General features: G+C 45.3%; 1 protein-coding gene across 1 annotated transcript in view; it reads right to left on the bottom strand.

Annotated features, from left to right (window-relative positions):
• The window catches only part of LOC144827848 (C-type lectin domain family 2 member B-like), a 71,161-nt gene that overhangs the window by 17,311 nt on the left and 31,612 nt on the right, over positions 1–22,238 (bottom strand). The window contains exon 4 of the mRNA XM_078686012.1: positions 14,025–14,128. Within this exon, the coding sequence (XP_078542138.1) occupies positions 14,025–14,128 (104 nt within the window). The remainder of the gene's footprint in view (positions 1–14,024; positions 14,129–22,238) is intronic.

Raw genomic sequence — 22,238 nt, 5'->3', positions numbered from 1 at the left:
CCCGATAACATTCAAGGCTATGTGAGTTCAAGAGCTCACTACAACAATATGGGGCACATGTACAAGCACCTATCGCCACCACAACCTCAACTATATTGACGTTGTGGTGGCAATGGGGGCCTCACCTTATTTACAAGGCAGCGTTGAGCCGCTTAACGTGGCTTAACCCTGCCTTGTAAATAAGGCCCCCTTTCACGATATGGTTAGCATGAAAGGGGTGGGCAGTGGGTGTTGCGGTGGGCATTCCATGTTCGCATAGGAAGGAGCTGAGCAATTTCCCATGGAGGGTACCACATAGTTGCTGAAACCAGTTGTGGTTGACTGTAAAGTAGCTATGGTACAATGTAAATCACATCAACTCCATGAGTAAAACTTTCAAGTCTGTGTCCAATGTCGATCCTGCTAGTTCTTTTTCTACAGCTTCAATCCCCAGGTCGTGGGGTATGGACGTGTATAGGGAACACACGTCCACAGTGTACAGCACTAGGTCTTGATCTGTTAACTCATCCGTGCATTTTTCTAGTTTAGCCAAAAAATCGGTGGTGTCCCTGATGTATGAACTGTTACTGAGTACAAACGGTTGCAGATACTTTTCAAGGAATTTGCCCGTAGCTTCATGTATGCTCCCTTTGGTGGATACTATGGGCCTTAACGGAGGACGGGTGGGATGTTTATGTACCTTTGGTACCATGTACAAGACCGGGGCAGATGGATTGTTAGGCGTGAGATATCTTCTTGCTCTATCTGTAATCGTGCCATTGTCAAATGCCTGTTTGATGATTCCATTAAGTATGTTAGTGTACTCATTGGTACGATCCATAGGGAGAAGAGCATATGTGTTCTTGTCTGCTGTGTGAGCTTCAACTTGTACTAGATAGTATGTCGCATCCATAATTACTAGAGCTCCCCCTTTGTCGGCCGTTTGGCAAACAATGGATTTATTATTGGCCAGCTTCTGTAGGATGTTTTGTTCCTTCTTTGTTAAGTTTCCACGTTTCACAGGCTGTTGAAATGGAAGGGTAGCAATATCATGTATGATCAAGCTTTCAAAGGTGTCTATTATCTTGTGGCTTTGTGGAGGCAAAAATTTGCTGTGGGGACGAAGTCCTCTCAAATCATCTTCTACTTGTATGGGTGTGGACGCCACATTTTGAAAGTAATGACGCAAACGTATGTTGCGTACCAGTTTGAAGGCACTAACTTCCAATTCCAATGTGTTAGTCTTGGTTGTAGGAACGAACGATTGACCTTTTTGTAAGGTATGAGTTTCCTTTTCAGTGAGTTGGTACGACGAGATATTAATCACCAAGTTGTCATGCTCATTTATCTGTGGCGAGTGCCCTTCTTGTTTTTTGGTTTTGTTGGTGTTTTTTCCACCTCTGCGGGTTTTTCCCCGCCTGGGTCGGTGGGTTGTTCTAGACCTGGCTCCAAAAAATGCACCGCAGCATTAGATGTGCCAGGTTGTGGATGTTCCAAACTTGTGGTCTGCCGGGCAGGTTTTGGCCTGGTATCTCCATCGGAAGATGAAGTTTCCTGTTCGGAATAGGGATAGTAAGACCGGTTCGGGCGTCGGCGGGCGTACACTTCTGCCCAAGTGTACACCTCGCCGAGCTTGTAGTCGATGGTATCATGCTCGAACTTGCGGATCTTGCGTTCTTGAGTTTCACAAATGTGTTTGTCCAATTGGATGTTGATGTCTTACAACATTTTGGTTAATGCGGTGGCTTCCAAGGTATTGGTCAGCTCGGCACTTGTATTCTTGATTTCTATGGCCAGATCTTCTAGCGTCTTTGACAGTCCCTCAATTATAAGGAGAATTAAATCCAGGGAACATTTGTTGAGTATGGCGTACCAACGCTCAACAAACCTGGTGTTATTCTTACAAAGAAGAGGTTTTAAAGGGACCCTGAGGCCTCTGGGAATCCGTTGGGCCCGGTGATACCGGACGAGAGTGCTTGCGTGCAGTTTTTGGTTGGACTCTTTCTTTAACAGGTAGAGTAGTTGTCTGATGTTACTTTCGGTGCTGCGTGGGTTGGTGGTTGGAGTTATGTTCTCCTGAATCATTTCATAGATTTTACTCGCATCATCCGAGGTGAAAGCGAAGTGTCCGCTTTGAGGTCTGTCATTCTGGTGATAGAATCGTAATTCATGGTGTAAACCAAGATGTGCTCAGTCCCAGGGACAGAGGTCGTGTGTACACAAAAATGATAGATGAGACTGGCACCGCTGGGTGATTTCCAATGTGTGCTAGAATGGTTAGTACATTTGCGTGCTCCAGTGGAATCGCTGTCTGAACCTCACAGCGTAGGTATTCACAGAGACTAATACAAAGCTTCCCCTGTCAGAGGGGAAGACTCCTCCGTGCACTGCTTCGAAGATTGAGTCTTTATTCTGTTTATCCAAAACTAAATAAAGTTTAAACAATAACTGTGCATTCAAAGTTTCTGATTGTTCTTCATGGGTCTATTTATTTTTCTTTGTCACGTAACTCATTTAATTTCATGGTTGTAGCCAAAGCTTATATATCCTCGTAATCTCAATGATGCCAAAATAATGTCATATTTCCCAATGCATTTCGGGCTTCCTGGCAGCCCTTCGTCAGGGGATTACTCTACGGGTAAAGAAAGTGAACATCCGTCAGTGGTGGTATATTAAACGGTTATAAGTGCGCGATGCGTAGTTAATGGGTGATAGGTGATTCTGCGCTGCAGTATAAGGTAAACATGCATATGAGCAGCATGCTTCAGTTCGGCGTGTATATTCAGGTGCAAGTAAGTGACTGGAAATAACACACTAAATCAACATGTGACCTTTTAATACAGGTGGTGTTAAAAACCGCGTGATCGCTAGTGCTCGGTTCTGAAGGGAATGTAAAGAGAAAAGTGACCCCAATTAGACCCCATGGGTGAATGCTCTGTACTCACGGAAGGAATTCAAAGCATGGTGAAGCCTGAAATAAAGATAATGTCTCAGCGTGCTGATAACTGACCGTGCTCGAGGGTTAAAGTATGAAACCGGTCCTCATGCGAGGTACTTACTCAGGTGAAGACAGTTCTGCGGCGTGTATGGGCTTGAGTGTGACTCGTGAAGAGGTGTACGGAGCCCGGGTGAAATGGAGAGTGTAACCGACGCGTTTGTGATTAAAGACTGAGAAAGGACTAAAACGGAGCTGGTGCTAACAGTCGCCATGTTGGAATGGAGTGATGGAACAGTGAAAAGAGTCTATAGTACCCGAGGGGTGTGTGGGAAAACAAATACTGATGACGGGATTCTCAATGAAAAATAAAGAATACAAACAGAATAACACATCTTATATAAGAATACTGCTAAGACCAAAATAACAACATTGCAAACAAAATGTACAGTAAAATTCTTAAAGATAACATAGGACTTCCATCCTATCATTCAACCCGTTCGGTTGCATCGTGGCCATGTACCGGATCCAATAGTTCTCACGTTTTAACAATGTGTTCTTGTTGTTTCTGCCAGGTTTAATCTGTTCCAAAACCAAGAATTTCAATTGTGCCACTGTATGGTGTTTTTCCAAAAAAAGTGCTGCGACTGAAGATTTCAAGTTGTTAATTCGAATGTTACTCTTGTGTTCGAGTATACGTACTTGAATTTTTCTCTCCGTATGCCCTATGTAGCAGAAAACACACGGGCATTTCAGCATGTAAATAACATTGGCAGTGTTGCACGTGGCATTGACTTTGAGTTTGACTTTGTGGCCTTTCATGGGGTGGTTAGTAAAGTTCTCTGGTATTATATTATGGCAATTGCTGCAGTTATGACATGGCAAAAGTCCTTTATATGTCTCTGGTTGTTGTGGTTCACTGGGTCTCGTCAAGATCTCCTTGATATTCCTTCTTCTTGTATATGCAAAGATAGGTGGTTGTGCGAATGCGCCTTGAAAATCTGGTTCAGTACTCAAAAGTGGCCAATGTTTGGATATAATTTTCTTGAACTGATTGCTGATGATGGTACCCCAAAGTACACTCAACGAAGCGGCCTCCCGCTGTAAGAAGATCACACGCAAAGAATTGCTACAGGTCAAACCCAAGACAGAAAACACACACATGGTGGTGGTATCCAAATACACCATCATCAGCAATCAGTTCAAGAAAATTATATCCAAACATTGCCCATTTTTGAGTACTGAACCAGATTTTCAAGGCGCATTCGCACAACCACCTATCTTTGCATGCAGGTACAGGGGTTTCTCTCTCAGGTTAAGCCTCCTCCCGGACCATGGAAACCTATGGGGCAAGTTTCCTGTGCCCCCTACCCTTTCTCTTGGCAGGAACCTAGGCCACTGTTTCAGGCTCTCGGTCCTTCTGATCACCCTTTCCGTCCTTCGTTGACCCAGTGGTCACGCATGACCACTCTGGCAACCCAAGCATCTCCAAGTGACATCTGAGCTCAACCTATGATCGGCGTTCGATACAGAAGTTACTAGAATGTCTTGAACATAGGACGGGATTAGGGGGAACTGTCCTTTAATGGTTTATATCCTTCCTCCAATCACAATCGGAGTTTCCCAAGGTTCAAATGTCTCCCCTATGCTTTTTAACCTCTATCTGGAACCGTTAGCTGAAATTCGGTGTATTGCCAACATCTCTTTCCACATGTGTGCAGATGACACAAATCTATATCAAAATCCCATCACTAGAAGAGTTCAAAACAATGAACGAAGCTCTAAAGCTAACCGTGCGATGGATTGATAGCAACCAGTTGAATGCGTAAAAAACAGAAATCTTGCTAATCTCCCCTCCTTTAAAAGTTCACCTGACATACTAGAATGGACCAACTCAATCACCGCACTGAACTGCACCCCGACCATAGTGGACTCACTCAAATCACTAGGAATCAAACTGGACAAAAATTTGAATACGAGAGCCCACCGCAACACACTGGCCAAAAATGCTCAACATTCTCCACCCTACCCAAGATCTCAATGGCTCCCCTAAAAGCTTGCCTCAACACAGCCACAAGACTCTTATCTCTCTGTACCTCAAAGCACCAAACGGTCTTTTGTACGAAGCCAGAATACAACTCAAATTGGCCTGTGTCATACACAAATTGTTACACTGTAACTCTCCAGTGTATGTCACGCAGAAAATCGTGGTCTTAGGAGGAGAAAGGCATTCCTGGTCTGCCAGGGCTTTTGTTCTGAAACCTCCCCTCTTCCGGAAAAAGAAAGCATACAACAGAGCTTTCTCTGGGGTCGCACCCAGAATCTGGAATTTGCTGGCACCCAACATCAGAAGTATACCATGCTTGTCTAAATGCAAAAAAAATCGCAAAGATTTTCCTAATGGGCACATTCCTACCTTAACACTCTCAGCACATATACAGCTTAGCTGCCTAGCAATATGCTCTCTTCTTGACTTCTACCAGTGTATTCCAATCTGGATTTCCTTGATGTTGCCTATGCAATGTCTTGTATCATGGTTGTTGCTATTTCCTTTTGCTTCATTCATACTTCACTGTCATTTTATTGGGCAGAAACTGGCGCTGTGCAGTCTGTCTCTGCTCCAGCTGATGTTTTATTTTCTCCCTTAAGTTGTACCCATGTTGCCTATTGCCTCTCATTGCAATATCCTGTTTAGCAAGGCACAACATTCACATGATATCAGTCTGTTCTTAACTTTTGTAAGCGTCTTGCATAGCCTTGCAAAGCGCTCTGACACCCTAGCGGGTCACGTTTGCGCTCTATACAACACTAAATAAATAAATAAATAAAATAAATAAACATCCTTGCACAGGTAGTGCTGCCGTTCGTTACCTAGCAGAAAATCTACAGGCATGATAGGGCTCACAACCACCCTCAAGGGACCTAAGACCACCCCATTCAAAGGGAACCTGCGTCACCATACACTGACACTCTGAGTTGTCCACAGCAACTACTTTTTGGAATGCCCCGGGGACTACTTGCTCCTCAGAGACCAGGTGACACCGGACACATGTTACACTGGTCCTAGTATCTCTTAGAGCCTCTACCCTTTTCCCATTGAGGGATTTTTTTGTTAGCTGGCACCTGGTTTCCTGAGACCATCTCAATTTCCCCCAGTGAGACAAGGGTTATTTCTGCGGGATCCCAACCCTCCTGTGGGCACCCTTCCTACCCAAGTGCTACACTAGCCAACACCTTGATCTGCCCTCCCATGGTTTGCTGTGCATCTCAGGACATTTAGGGTCCCCCTTCAAGTGACCCATCTGCTCACAGGCATAGCACTTCAGGGGGCCAGTCTCTGCAGGCTTTCCTGAAGAAGACCACTGCTTTCTTGTCTCCTGGGGGATGGGAACCTTTACCCTGGGTGTTACTTTGGGGCCTTTTAGAGAACTCCTGTGCTTTACCCTTGTTCGCCCCCACTGTTCTGCTGAGGACCCTCCTCACCTTTGGCTGAGTCTCACCCAAATCCTTTCTGGTGGACCATGGTACTCACCCAGCGGTCCGCCTCCATAGCAAGCTTCCTGGGGTCAGTCAGCTAACTATAAACCAAGTGTTGCCACAGCTTCTGCAAAACAAACTAGACAAGTGGTCCCATGCAATGAAATTGTAGAGCCCCTGAAAATCGGTCACTTCACTTTCCTTCACCTAGCCATAAAGTGACCTGCAAAACAAATCTACACATTCTAACTAAGTGTTCACATCAGTTTTCTTACTGGATCTAAACTGATCCCTCTACTTTTCTGGAGTTAGACCATACCTGGTGAGAAGGTTCTCCTTCATGTCAGCATAGGTGAGGTACAACCCTTACCCAAAGCCACTAAAGTGTCCCTTGCTTCTTCTAGGAAAAGAGTCTACAATCCTGCCCCCCAATTTGTTCCTGCCTCATGCTTGTGATGTAAATAATACAAAGAATAATACAACGCTTTAAATTGCACAGGGTCCTTAATCAGCCAGACCTCTTGGTCCAGATAAAAAAAAGTTTCTGCTGACGCTCTTACATGCCCTTGGTGTTAACTAAGGTACAGCTCGGTGCAGACAAGTTTTACTATCCTATTATTAAAGCAGATTTGTGGAGGTTGTAATCTGGAAGAAGAATATGTGTGAATATTTGTTGCAGACATGGAAGTGGGGAAGTTTAGTGATTTATTTAATTTTTATTTCATTGTCTTATTGTGTTAGTACTGTGGTTGTTCTCTTGCGCTCTGTTTTGACTGTTTTTTTGCTTTGTGCTATATAGTTCAATATTATTTTGTGGTGTTCTCGTATGCTCTGTAAATATATTAGAGATGTAAAATGAAAAGAGGCACATTCCTTTAATGTTCTAGTGACAAAGTGCTTAATTAGTTTCCGACCCCGTTTGGGATGCCACCGGCCAAGAAGGGCTACAGGGCCTCAACGGTGGAGAGTGAGGTTGTTTGCCTCTGAATCCTGTGGTCCATCTACTATTGAAGTACAACTGGGCAAAGTACAAACCTTTCCTCATTTGAATCAATGCCCAACAGGGGCTGCTTAAAAACTGCAAATCCTGCAAAATGCAGCAGCCCGCCTGATCACAGGTACACCTAAATTTGCCTCTGTTGCCCAGGAACTGGTAAAACTACACTGGCTACCGGTACGCAAAAGAATAGCATTCAAAGCTCTCTGTGTAGTTTTTAAGGCGCTCAAAGGTGTGGGCCCTCACTGCATGACTCAGCTTTTTCAGTGGTACACACCAGCGAGATCACTTAGATCAGCCGACCAGGGGCTGAAGAGTTAAAAAAGCTCGATGGGGGGGGAAGAAGTTTTTCCCTGGGAGCAGCCAAGGCCTGGAACGCTCTGCCAGTGGCCCTCAGGCAGGCACCAGATTTGATGTCCTTTCGGAGAGCCCTGAAAACTTGGCTTTTTAGACAAGAAGTTTCAGGTCTTGTTTTGGGAGTGGTCAGTCAGCGCCAGGACACCGGCTGGTAACAGTGCGCTTTACAAATGTAAAAAATAAAATAAATAAATAATCTCAGGGGTGGTAGAACGAAAAGTCACAGGTGTATAAGGGAGGTAGTGTAGGAGTGTTTGACCTCAGAGCTGTACAACTAATCTTCAATTCTGTAAGCAAATGCCCAGTAGATTGCAGAGGTTTGAAGAAAGAAATAATTGTATTGGGAGCTATTTTGTGTCTCTTGAGGCTATCTGGGTAGATACTGTGCTCTCCCACTCCCTCACAGTGCACCCCTGTTCCCAGTTTTGGGGGGTTCTCACCTCTTTCTAAGGGTATTACAGGGGTCACATGAACATAGCTCAGATGTACATGCAATCACTCCGACTATTATAGGAGGATGAGGGAAGCTTGGTTGGTGTTGAGATGGAAAAGTCCTCTGAATAGTAAAGTCAAGTACCCCTGCCTTGAGTGCCCAATTGTACTGGTGTTTGTACCCATAATGCTGATTTTTGTCTTAGGTGAACACAGATCATGCATGTGCGCCATGATATAGGCCCGTCTCATGGACAGCGGTCTTGTTAGACTGAGAGGGACCCCCAAAGCGCTACCCTCATAGTGGTGGAAGGCTGCTGCCTGCACCCAGAGTTAAACAGCACAAACACAGTGGTGGCAGCATGCAGTACAATGATTAGTAGTAGTGACCAGGTCCTTTTCATCCTGTATAACTAGAGTGATGCCTACAAGCTCACTCACCATTTTACATTTTTGCTTCTGTGTGTTTAACTCAACCTTGGCCTACATCAGGTTGATGTAGAAGTGTATGGGTAGCAAAACATGTGCTGAGAGCATGTGAGTGATCAAAACAAACTACACAGAGGGTGCAGTGTGAAAGTGTGCACATGGTAAATATGTGTGTGCTGACAGAGGGTGTTTAAGGGGACACTCTGGTGTGGTTCAGAGAGACTGTAGTATTGAACAGTGGGCACAGACTGAGTGCATGTGCTGTGTGTGGAAATGCTGGTGGTAGCATGGTACATAGGCACAACAATACCAGACAGTGGAGTGTGCTGTGGATGTAAGCTGAGTGCAGAAAGGCCTGCATTAGTACAATACAAGGAGGAACTTGGGTCCCATTTTTAGGCCTGCCTTATGGAAACGTGAGGAGCAAAGGAATCTTCCCCAGACAGAATTGTTTATTGCTGCATTCCTGTAAGTTAGGTGAGACAAATACTGCGCGAGAGAAAGCTAACGTCTACCTGTCGATTTATGAGGGCTCTTCGATTCAGTGACAGATCCCAAGGAAAGGGCCTGGACACATCTGAGGAAAAGGGAGATAAGGCTGATAAAAGAATCATGAAGGGTAGGGTTGACCTTTGATTGACATCCACTTGTGAACTCTGGTATCTCCTATAAATCTTGTTGTGGGTTAATCAGCTTCAGAGTCGTGTCTGCTGTGACAGACGTCTTTCAGAGGGAAGAGTTGTCCAAAGTCTAAGAGGGAGACTATATGTCCCAGGAGGACTGAGGACTGAGGAGACGCCGTTGGAGCCCCCCACCCCTCCGGAACAAGAAGACTGATCTCATCCCCAAAGAAGGGAGAATTAGACTTACGGCGTATGGCTGGAGCCTTTGCAACTCCAATAGAGAGGGCATTAGTGAGTGCGAATCAGGAGAGAGAGAGTTGACGCCTGCCAGGAGCTGAGCCAGTGAACACATGCAGCCCAACTTTGTAGACGCAGGCCACGACCACACGGTACTGCTGCCAGGGTTTGTACAGACAAAACGGGTAAGCAGCGATCTGGGCCTACAAGGCCCAAGTATAGTGATACTCTAAGTATTGACCAGGGGCCACATGCAACCCTCCAGGGGCCACATGCAACCCTCCTGACCTTTTCATGTGGCCCCCCTATCAAGAGCAGCACTGGGCTGTTGTTCACTAAACTCAGCACCAACATAAAAAAACAAACTATACAGGCAAGCTTTTATCTAAAGATTAATTGACGTTTAAAAAAGTAAGTAACTAGGTTGTCCTACACCACTTAACTTCAGGAACACCTTCATTTTCAAAGCTAATTTGCAGCAAAAGTGCACCAATAGGATAATGTATGTTAAAAATTTTAAAAGTGTATTTTATTCCACACAATTTGGTAAAGTGGGGAAGCTGGGACTAATCTCAGGTTTTCTGGTTTCACATTGTGCAGTTCAGCCACTAGATGGAAATGCTTTGCTTTCCCTATACCCACCTCCCCCGCCCCCAAATTACCACCCTGCTGGTATTGATTCAGCCCTCATCACATAACAGACCAAACTTTGTGGACCTTGAGAAAATGTTTCTGAGTACCCCTGCCCCAGAGCATACACTGCCTTTGGCTTTTGCAACTCTACTTGACTCTAAGTGACTACACCTTACAGACTGAGTCAAAGAGGGCCAAGCCCCGTGAACAGGGCCCAGTAGTTTACATTCCCTGGATGTTTCCACATGTGAGTGGGACAGAACAGCACACCAATTACTTTGGCACTTACTAACCCATGAGGTTGGCCTGACAACTCCAAAGGGGCTGTGGCGTTGCTTTTGAATGTCATTTAACCTTGCATTTGTAGAATAACAATTAAAATACTCCCCAAAGAGATTTTGTCTAAAGTCAAAGCTACCGAAATTTATCATGGGAAAAGCCCTAAAAAAAGGGCTATCTAGCTGAATAAATTCAAAGTGTTATCTACCAACTATGGATATTATGCCTCATTTTCAAGTTGACCCCAGTGGGTATTGTTTACTGGGCATAGTAAATATCACTTTATATCCTGTATATCTTGTAACAAAGGCGTAAGGTAGTAAAATAAACATCCAAGCTGCTTTGTGTCACCCACAAAGTGATCCATGGAACAGGGACGCTCTTCGTCAGGAATAAAATCACCAAATAAGTTCAAGAAAGGAATCTCAGCTCCAGAGTGGCACCTCACCTCCAAATCCCACCATACACAAAAGAAAGCTATGGGTGGCAAATCCTTCTTGGTTCAAGCAGCCAAACTATGGAGCTCTTATCCCCCAACACAAGATCCAGGGATAACTACCTTATCTTCATAAAACTACTAAAGAATTTTCTCTTCCCTACATAAACACCAAAATCTAACATGAATATACCACATTTCCCTCTGTATATAAGAAATTATTTGGACTATAGATGTGCACCTAAATATGTGTATTGCTTTGTAAAAACGGCTATAATAATTAGGTTTTAAAAAATATAGATAATTATTAGTTCTGCTTAACAAATTTACTTAATACATATAGTTACATTATTCTATGTTTTTAACATGTGTATAGGTGACTGCATAAATACGTACATCTTTTAGCATACTTTTCCTCTACCTCCACTCTCTCATTCATTCCAAACTCCATACCACTACTATGATGCCCAAAATAACCCTTTTTAGACTCTTCCTTCCTCTACTCCTCCTTGAATCATCTCATACCCCTTTTACTAACCAGATCTCCCAAACAAGCCTTATTAAACCCTTTCGTTTGAATCTTCCCCCTTCACCTCATCTTTACTCATCCCAAATACCCCCTATTGCTAAGAACTCAAAAAAAACAAATACAATTCTAGACCCTGCCCTCTTCTATCCCTCTTTCCGTCTTCTATCCCTCCACTATTCCTTTTCAAATTAAATAGCAGACTAACATGTCCACCACTCAAATTAATTACATATTTCCTCCAACTAATTTCCCACTAATCCTTTTTGAGTTCCAGAGTAGTGTGATACTCACCGAAAAGCACTTCAACACATCATAAGGGTTAGCAAGCTCTATATAAATGCAAACCTTTTCTTTCTTCTATCCATCAACTCTCCTTTTCAATTCAAATAGCAGACTAACAAATCCACTGCTCAAATTACTTTCATATTTCCCTGACTAATTCACCACTAATCCATTATGGGTTCCGAAGCAGTGTGCAGCTCACTGAAAAAGCTAATTGACGCCTCATCAGCGGTAGTAAATGCTATATAAATGCAATTACAATACAATACAATAAAGCACTATGAGTACTTAAAACACAACTCAGCCCAAAAGTGTGGTATAGAACAGGGGTACTCATAGTACGGCCCGCGGGCCGCCAGCGGCCCGGCAAGCCTACCTTGGCGGCCCGCGGACCTTGCAGACATTGCACCAATTTAAAAAAAAAAAAAAAAAAAAAAGTGTCAGCCTGGACTGGGAGAGGCTCTGTTCTATGGAGGCCGGGCTGGGAGTGAAGCTGCAGGGGCCTCCGAAGAGGTGAAACAAAACAAAGCCTCATTACCAAGTTAATGGTCTTTTAACGACCAGTGAAGTGCTCCGGTGCGGCTGTGCTGTGTGCGCGCCGGGGAAGGAGGGGGGGAGGCGGAGGGGATCGGGAGCTCTTTGAACTCAATGGGCGTTGCACGCCTGTATGTGGCACATGTATTTTCTCAGGGCTTTGGCCTGGCAGGCAGGTTTTTGGTGGTCACATATATAAGCTTGCTTGCCCCTGGCTTAAGGCAGGGCTGTCCTTCACAACCTACTCTTAACAGTGCCCAATCTTCACTTTTACACCCAGCGCATGGCTGGAGCCGGGCCTTGGGAAGCATCTGCGGTTGCGGGGAGCTGCCCTCCCACTTTGCTTCTTTTCCTGCTCTCATGTAATCCGAGAATTGTTGGACAATTACAGTGATTGGACTCAAAGACAAACCCCATGACTGATTGAACTGAGCATGAATTTAGACATCACTCTGCGCAGCTCGTGCTCCCCCCTAGTAGCATTTATTTTATCGACACTGAAGGGATGAAAGTCTGAGTCAGCCCAGCCTTACTTGGAATCTCTGCCCTCCGGATTACACCTGATCTTTGACGCGGCGGTCCAGCCAGCTCTCTTGCACCCTCTACATTAGGGTATCATTAATGACGTGCTGCAGATTTTGAGAAGGCTGGGGAAGGTGGTTCGATGTGTGAAGCAAAGAGCTCTTACTTTTCGTGATATTTACAATAGAATTATTACACCTCGCCTAGACAGAGATAGGGAGAGGGAGAGAGTTAGGGGAGGGCAAGGGAGGGAAAGGGGGAGAGTCAGGGAAAGGCGAGGGAGGGGGAGAGAGGTAGAGTCAGGGGAGGGCGAGGGAGGGAGGGAGAGAGAGGGAGGGCGAGTCAGGGGAGGGCGAGGGAGGGAGAGAGAGAGGGAGGGAGAGTCAGGGGAGGGTGAGGGAGAGAGAGAGGGAGGGAGAGTCAGGGGAGAGGGAGGGAGAGAGAGAGGGAGGGAGAGTCAGGGGAGGGCAAGGGAGGGAGAGGGAGGGAGAGTCAGTGGAAGGCGAGGGAGGGAGAGAGTCAGGGGAGGGAGAGAGTCAGGGGAGGGCGAGGGAGGGAAAGAGACGGGCAAGGGAGGGAGAGACAGAGGGAAGGAGAGTCAGGGTAGGGCGAGGGAGGGAGTGACAGAGGGATGGCGAGGGAGGGAGAAAGAGGGAGGGAGAGTCAGGGGAGGGCGAGTAGAGAGAGGGAGGGTCAGGGGAGGGTGAGGGAGGGAAAGAGTCAGGGTAGGGCGAAGGAGGGAGAGAGAGGGAGAGTCAGGGGAGAGAGAGGGAGAGTCGGGGAGGGCGAGGAAGGGAGAGAGAGGGAGAGTCAGGGGAGGGCGAGGGAGGGAGAGACAGAGGGAAGGAGAGACAGAGGGAGGGAGAGTCAGGGGAGGTCGAGGGAGGGAGAGAGTCGGGAGAGGGAGAGAGTCAGGGGACGGCGAGGGAGAGAGTCAGGGGAGGGAGAGAGTCAGGGGAGGGAGAGGGAGAGACGTCCGCTGCAGGGGCCGGTGTTCAACCTCATGGTCAGTTTTTTTCGTTGCTCTAGCCCTGCCCCCTCCCCCACTGACCCCGCCCCCACCGGTGCGGCCCTCGGTCACAAACCACACTGTAAATTTGGCCCCTGAGGGAAAGTTTGTGAGTACCCATGGTTTAGAACATGTCTTAGAACAGCACTTCTAGTGCTCACTTTATGTAATACGAACCCGTGTCTGTTCCACGATCGCTGCTTGTTACTTCCCACTCAGAGCCTGTCCTAGTGTTCATTACACACTGATATACATAAAACATAGTGTTTATCCAGGTGGGACACAAACACATAATGTTTTATTATCAAATTATTAACAAGTGACAGAATCTCACAGGCTGCTGCTGCAGGCGGTCCCATTGGCCCAGTGGATTCCATCCTGCCTCTTCCTCAGACCGACCCAGATGTGGTGCTCGCAGGAAACAACCATCAAGAAATTCTGCATCAGAAAAGAAGTGTTATATATTAAATAATATTAAACGGAATGAGCAAATCAATTAATATTTCTATGAAACACGTCTTTTCTTACGCGATATAGTAGGAACCTCTTTTTTATTTTTTCTCATTTCTTTTTTGAAATTTTTTATTTATGAACGTTTTGTACAGACATAAACATATTACACATTATTGTGCAGTTTTGTGTCTAACAGTTCTTAGTAGTATTTGTATCCACCCATGGCTAACTTACAAATGATTACCAAATTATATCACATTGCACCATGCGAAACCATAAATGTTTAACATACAGTGTTTACTTGTCCCTCCAAAGCACCGGTATATGAAGGGTTTGATTAGGGGTTGGCTTATATGTCTTGAAACAGTTACAGACAGTGTTTACAAGGCTAGTTAAAACCGTGACATAGCATTTTCTTGATACATGCACTGTGTGTTAACCGTGGGATCAAACCAGCACAGGGGGCAGCGACTCCTGTCTATTCCAAGTCACAACAGCAGAAAGTGTACGTTTAGTGTTTCGGGATTAGTGACGTATTCTGGGCTAACGGTGAGAGTCTCTTCTTTTACTTTTAGCCAGGACACAAAGGGTTCCCAGATGTCTTTAAGGTGAGAAGCCATGGGCATCAGGTCCCAAAACGCGGCAAGTGCTCCTGACAATAGATAGGGGTGGGCAGACATCTCCGTTCCGCCCACGGAATGTGGGGAGATTTGCCCCTTCCGCCTTTCGCAATGTAGGCGGAAAAACAAGGCACATCTCCGCACACTCAGGGCATAACAGAAGTTGGCCGCCCGCAGTATTACATAACATTAAAAAGCCTTAAAATAACATTTAAGATAAAACTTACCTTATCGGCGGCCCATTCGTGTCCATTGCGCCTTCTTCTGGGAATGCGCATTCCTGATGAAGGAGGCGGGTGTCGCGTAATGGAACTGTGCGGAGACTGCGAAGATTGGTTCAATCTCTGTGCCTCTCCGCATAAGTCCTTTACGCGACTTACGCCAACCCCTAACAATAGACAACATCCTGTATCCAAATATTAATGCAGGGTGATTGAAGGGCACCCCAGTGTATGGCCATTCCACGCTTTGCGAGTAAGAGCACCATTGCAATGAGACAGCACTTCTCTAGCGGGGCTTCCTCAATGTACACACAATTGGCGTGCAGTCAAGTGTCGGCCCTGTGACTTCCCCAATTGTAACATATACCTCCTCCCAGAATCTAGCTATGGAAGGACATGCCTATGCCACATGCAGAAATGTTGCATTGTCCTGTTTGCACTTCCAACACCTAGAGTCCAGGCGCAATCCTAGCTTCTATAGCTGTGAGGGGGTGCTGTACACTCTATGAAGGAATTTAAAGTAAATTAGTCTCCGTTTATAATTAGGGGAGAGGTAACTCAGCTGGGAACAGCAAAATGACAATTGCTTATCTGTGGGCAGTTCATCCAGATCAATTCTCCACTTAACCAGGGCTTCAAGGTAATTTGTAGGGTGCTTTGATTGTGTGTGATTGCATAGTCTGATAATCAGTTTCCGGGGGGACGGAGTGACTAATAGGTGCTCTAACAGCATCATAGTGGCCGGAGGCACCGTGAGAGTAGAATGAATCATTTTGCAAGTCGCTCTAAGCTGGTGATATAGTAATAATTCAAGATTAGGAGTTGGGCTGCCCTCTTGGTTTTGTGGTGTCCCTAAGAATGTATCCTGTGGGTATAAGTCACCCATCTTGGAGATCCCCATTTTGCGGGTGCATTCTATTGTGCCTTTTTCCTGAAGAGTCAGGAACAGTGGTTGATGTGCAGGAGGGGTTGAAGGAGCATAGAGCAGTCAGGCGCCGACCCATTTTCCTAAACCCTCCTAGGCCCAATGGAGAGTCTCGACTGTGTTCACCTCTCCAGTGGTTCTGTGATATGGTTTGTAAACAGCAACGAGTAAAGGAATAGGATCCTCCATATCCTTTTTGTCCACTACATATGGCTGAAATGGGATCGGGTGTATCCAGAAATGGAGAAATTGAGCTTGTGCACATAGTGCATAGAGTACAAGGTCCGGGGCACCCAGCCCTCCCTGCGATAGCAGACGGGTCAGTAGTTCCCAGCTCTCACGAGGCTGCTTACCAGTCCATACCAGGGCTATAAGACTAGAGTGAAAAGAATTCGAAATGGCTCTGGTTAGGGGGATATGTATATTCGCAAAGAGATATAGAAACTTGGGGAGAACTATCATTTTGGTTATGGCAATCCTTCCAGCTAAGGACAGAGGGAGGGCGGACTAGAATTTTGATTTATTTTCTAACCATTCCATCAGTTTCCCGAAGTTAAAACGCCAGACTTCTTGCAAGTCTCTGCTGAGCCACACCCCTAGATATTTTACAGTGCCGTCAGCCCAAGTCAGCGGGAATTCCAGGTCAGTTTCAAATGGTGCATCGGTTAGTGATAGGATTGATGATTTGGATCAGTTTATTTTTATGCCTGACATGCCCCCAAACTGAAGTATTTCCTGCAGCACAGGATTTAAATTTACAGCTGGTTTACAAATATATAGGATGATATTGTCCTCATACATTCAGATTATGAGGCTTCTACCTGAGAACCCTAGTATGCGGGCGGAATGGTGTTGTTGTATTCTAGCCTCTAATGGCTCCATTGCTATTGCAAAGAACAATGGCAAAAGTGGACTGCCTAGTACCTCGTATTATATAAAATGATTCTGAGTGAAGTCCATTAACTCTTAGCTGGGCCATAGGTCTAGTGTAGAGTAGTCTGATGAGTTTGATAACGTTGGGGCTGGGCCCCAGTCTTTGCAATATTGTAAATAAGATGGGCCATTCCAGGGAATCAAATGCCTTAGTGAAATCTAAGACCGTGGCGATGGTGGTAGTTTGGGGTCAATTTGGTGGACTGTAGCGAAGGAGGTACACACATTATGGGTTGTTGATCTGCCCAGAATTAATCTGGATTGGTCAGGTCTAGCTATAAGTGGTAAGATCGGGTGTAGCCAATTGGCAGTCAGCTTAGCGAGGATCTTTGCATCCACATTGATCAATGATAGGGGTCTATATGAGTCACATAGGTTGACCTGTTTATCTGGTTTCAAAAGGGAGATGATCACCTCCTCCCACATGGTTGGCAGCAGCAAACTGCGTTCCAGAGATTCCTGATATACATCAAGCAGACGGGGTGCAAGCTCCACTACATACATTTTGTAGAAGGACATTATCAGCCCATCTAATCCAGCCGCCTTAGCGCCCGGCAGGCTATTTCTAACCTGGGTGATATCTTTCACAGAGAATGGGAGCTCTAGGTCGACCCTATGGGCTTCGCTCAGCCAAAGAAGTTTGATGTAATCAAGATATGCAAGTAACTGAGGGCGTGAAGCGCGCTTTGTGGCTGTTTATAAAGCAGAAAAAAAACATATGTGAGGTGGTTTTGTGTGGCTTGTTGTCCCCTGATTGGAGTCAGGTCATTATCTAGTAACTTTATTTGAAGGCTGGAGATGAGTGCTGTTTAAGTGTGGTGGCAAGGGTTCTGCCTGGCTTGTCGCCTTTGCCATAATTGTGTGCTTAAGCGTCTTTCCCCAAGAACCTGGTCTCCCTGACAGTCCCTCCCTCAAATTCTGATATCTTCTCCCTCATGGAAGCAAGTTGTGTGGGCGCCGCCGACTGGTAAAACATCAATTCCGAGGATCTGATCTCAGTTTACAAATGTAATAGTGTGGTCCTTATTGACTGTCACTGATTGTGTGCGTTACTCAAATGTAGACGCATCCTTGAAACTGGGCACACCATTGGGGTTCATCATGGGAAGACAGACTTCGTTTTGTTTTTAAACAGTCAATTGTTTATTCAATCATTTGTTGAAAAGTTCCAAGAATCATATATTCCACTTAATTGTTAATTCACAAGAAAATCAATGTTCATGATTTCAAAAACGGGCTCCGATGCATTTCGGGCAGGAAATGCCCTTTATCAAGGAGCTCTGTAAACACAATGATACACTTTTACAATGCAGAACACAACTCAAAATAACATTGCATTCAGAAAAATAGCGTTTATCTCAATATCTGGGAACATGCAAGGATGCATGCGAAGTGTCGGGTGTGGTAAAAACGAAAACCTTATAAACCGATGTGAGAGAAAAAAAACAAAAGCCTTATAGACCGATGTGAGTAAAAAAACGGGGGGGGAGGGAATGACACTTACAATCCTTAGTCATTAGCGATGTTTCTGAAAGTGAAAAGGTGAACATGCGGTTAAAATGCAGGTCAAACCAGGAGTTAACCAAAAAACCGGGTCTCTGTCGGAACTTCGACTTACTTGGTGACAAAAGTGGGGTCGGTCAGCTCAAGGAACCACGGCGCGGAGGCTCGTAGCTTGCGGAGTTGTGGCGGAGTGAAAGTGAAGGTTAAGGGGCGGCTCACGGAGTGAACGTGGTGAGATGGTGAAAAAGAAAAGGGGACTAACCCGTGGCGGTAAAAGTGTCGGCCATATTGGAATGGGGGACTGACTAGAGGTGGCTAATCAGAGGCCATGTAAACAAATTAAATAGCATGAATGCTCAAGCTAAATGATACGAAAGAAACAGTGTGAAACATATGTACCACGTAGGGTACTACAAGAAGCAACTAAGTTCAATTCGGTCAATAAGACCGTGTGGCTTCATCGCCTGTAATCTATAGATCCAAGCTGTTTCGCGTTGTAGACTGTAGCACCCCAGCATGCTTAGAGATACAAGCTCCCCCAATAATTGCCTTGAAGGCTTCCCATAGAGTGGAGAGAGAGTCCACCGACCCCTCGTTTGTGGAGAAAAATTTAGTTATCTCGGTTCTAATCTCATCCTTAAATGCTGTGTCCAGGAGAGAGTGGGGGGGGGGGCTCCAGCTGAAAACATTGGGATTAGTCTGCGGTATCGTCCAGCGTAATGCAACTGGGGCATGGTCTGAAAGTGTACGGGCAAGTGTAGTACATCTATGGTCCGGACGCCCATGTCACCAGTGACCAGCCATTAGTCAAATCTGGACCTGTCCCTGTGATCTGAAGTGATACATGTTCCCTCCTTAACTGTAGGGTTTCTGCTGCACCAGATGTCAATGAGATAATGGTTGAGGATAATAGTGTTCAATTGTTGGGCTGCTCTAGTATGCGGGTTTGCGAACAGCTCCCACTCTATCTAATGCGTTATTTAATGTGACATTAAAAACGCTGCCCCAAATGACAGTAAATAAGAACAATTCCCAACAGGTGTCAATTAGAAGACAGTTTCAAAGGTGTATGCAATATGCATTACAAAAAATGAACAGAAAGGAGTCTCTGCGTTTTTTTTGAAAAAAGGGTATTATTCACCACTTTAAGAGCAAGGCGGGTCTATAGCATAGTAATACAGTTAAACAGCACTGTACAGATCAAATCGTGTGACAACCCGGTAGCACTTGGTGAAAAGTGATATATACATAAATATATACAGTGGGTGATAGTGATAGTGCAAGTGCTGGGGTGAAACAGCGTGGTTGGCGCGTTGTGACAATTGGTGAAATATATACAGTAGTGGCTCCAAGGATCAAGTTGTAATCACTTAAAACAAGAATAGGTCAAATTTCCAGGAGTACAAAACATAATGGGCGCCATAGAATTTAAGCTGTGTGGTCGACGGCGTTTCGATCCCCGTCAGTCGGGATCGTCATCAGGACTGGGTTGTCGATGAATAAGTGCTGTGGGGGTAGAAAAGGGCAGGTAAGAAGGGGGGCAGGGAAGCGAGTGCGGGATGGGATGGTAAAAAGCCGCGCGTATGTTAATTGGGAGCGGGAGGCGCGCAGATTGGTGGTAATAGCCTCCCGCTCCCAATTAACATACGCGCGGCTTTTTACCATCCCACCCCGCACTCGCTTCCCTGCCCTCCTTCTTACCTGCCCTTTTCTACCCCCACAGCACTGTTTCATCGACAACCCAGTCCTGATGACGATCCCGACTGACGGGAATCGAAACGCCGTTGACCACACAGCTTAAATTCTATGGCGCCCATTATGTTTTGTACTCCTGGAAATTTGAACTATTCTTGTTTTAAGTGATTACAACTTGATCCTTGGAGCCACTACTGTATATATTTCACCAATTGTCACAACGCGCCAACCACGCTGTTTCACCCCAGCACTTGCACTATCACTATCACCCACTGTATATATTTATGTATATATCACTTTTCACCAAGTGCTACCGGGTTGTCACACGATTTGATCTGTACAGTGCTGTTTAACTGTATTACTATGCTATAGACCCGCCTTGCTCTTAAAGTGGTGAATAATACCCTTTTTTTTTAAAAAAAACACAGAGACTCCTTTCTGTTCATTTTTTGTAATGCATATTGCATACACCTTTGAAACTGTCTTCTAATTGATACCTGTTGGGAATTGTTCTTATTTACAGTATACACCCATCCCAACGTGGTCTCTGGGTCCCCTCCTGTTATTCTTATACCAAATGACAGTGTCATCACCAGCTGAAAGTACCTTGGCCCAAGCTGTTAGGAAAAATTGTGGGTCATCCACATTTGGACCATATGTCGTCACCAGTGTCATTTTTGTGGACATCAGCATGCCTCGTATGATAATGAACCTCCCTTCCGGATCAGTCTGTACTTTAGTGGTAGTCCAGCATATTCCGCGCCTTATCAGCACCGAAACCCTCTATGTGCAGTTGCAGTATGGGGCTGAGTGCACCTCTTCACAATATTTATTTCGCATCTTGGGATCCGCGCTCCCCCCTCAAGTCCGTTTCCTGCAAAAAACACACATCTACACGATGTCTGATTAGATATGCAAGCATTAGTCTAGACTTCCTGAAGTCGTTAAGCCCTCTGATATTCCAATTTATAAATTTGACCTCTGTCATATTACTTAGGGACGCTCTGAGATGTGTGCTTGTGCAGGACATTTTCACCATGAAACTTGAACCAGATTCTTTGATCTTGAATCATAATCTTTAAGTATGCATAGATCAATACAACAGGTTGACATTTGGATAAACTTTGATCTGTGGTAAAACAAGTCTACAAAGAAATGGACTGTATGTCTGTCAAAGTTATAACCTCCCCCCCAGCTCACCGCCCACACCAACCTCCCAATCATGTTGTGACTTGGTACTGCCCCCTCCCTGAACCCCCCCCTGTTAATACAAACTAAGGAACACATGGGAGATGTCCCCGTGGTGCTAGGGTCACCGGCATAAACCTGCCTGGTGGCAGGGTGGCCAGGCCATGTCAGGTTTTATGGAATCTGTTAAATTTAAATGTGAGGCATTAAGAAATTGAGACAGAACAAGGTTGCTCCTGACATTACAGTGTTGGAAAGCAGTTAGGACTAATGTTGTTGGTACAGTACATGGTGCATATCCAGGGGGTGCCAAAAACAGATAGTATAATCAGTTATTGTCGCTGAGATTTAGTTCTGGACTGGGTTCCTGCTAGGTTTGAAGTGGCGTCTTCTTGGCACATATATGCTTTGTGTATTTGAGGGCCGCCTTGGCATCCGTGAAGAAGTGAGCTTGATCGTCATATGTTATCTTCAACATGATGGGATACAACATCACGTATGGAATTGAGGCGCTTTGTAGTTTGCGTTTTGATGGTGCTAACTCTATGCGTGCAGCCTGCACTGTAGTCTGGGAAACAGGAAAGTGTGTTACATAGATGAGTGATAAGGCTCTTGGTTCTAGTGGCTTTTAGAATCTCATCTCTGTCCCTATTGTTCAAAAGCCTCACTATTATAGGATGGGGCGTCGCGGTTTAGGGCCCAGCGAGCGATGCACGCGTTCAACAATCTTTACTGAGCACCAACCCAAATAATTCACGCAGTAGGTTCTCGATAAATAGCTCCATTCTCGGGATAGCAATGGTCTCCAGCAGGCCAATATTTCTAAGGTTGTTGCGCCTAGACCACGCTTCTAAATTCAAATTTTTCGCTTTAATAACAGCCAATACTTTTTCCATGTCAAGGATTTGTGCCCTAGATTCAGTTTGGAAGTCATGGGTGTCTGAGAGCCTGTTCTCCAGGGTATCTAGACGCGTTTCATGAGAGTCAACTCTTTTTTTGACCTTATCTAG

The sequence above is a fragment of the Lissotriton helveticus genome, chromosome 4_1, assembly GCF_964261635.1.
Source record: "Lissotriton helveticus chromosome 4_1, aLisHel1.1, whole genome shotgun sequence".
Lineage (NCBI taxonomy): Eukaryota > Metazoa > Chordata > Amphibia > Caudata > Salamandridae > Lissotriton > Lissotriton helveticus.
Note: the sequence above shows the minus strand (reverse complement) of the source record. Positions and strands in the feature narration are given on the sequence as shown.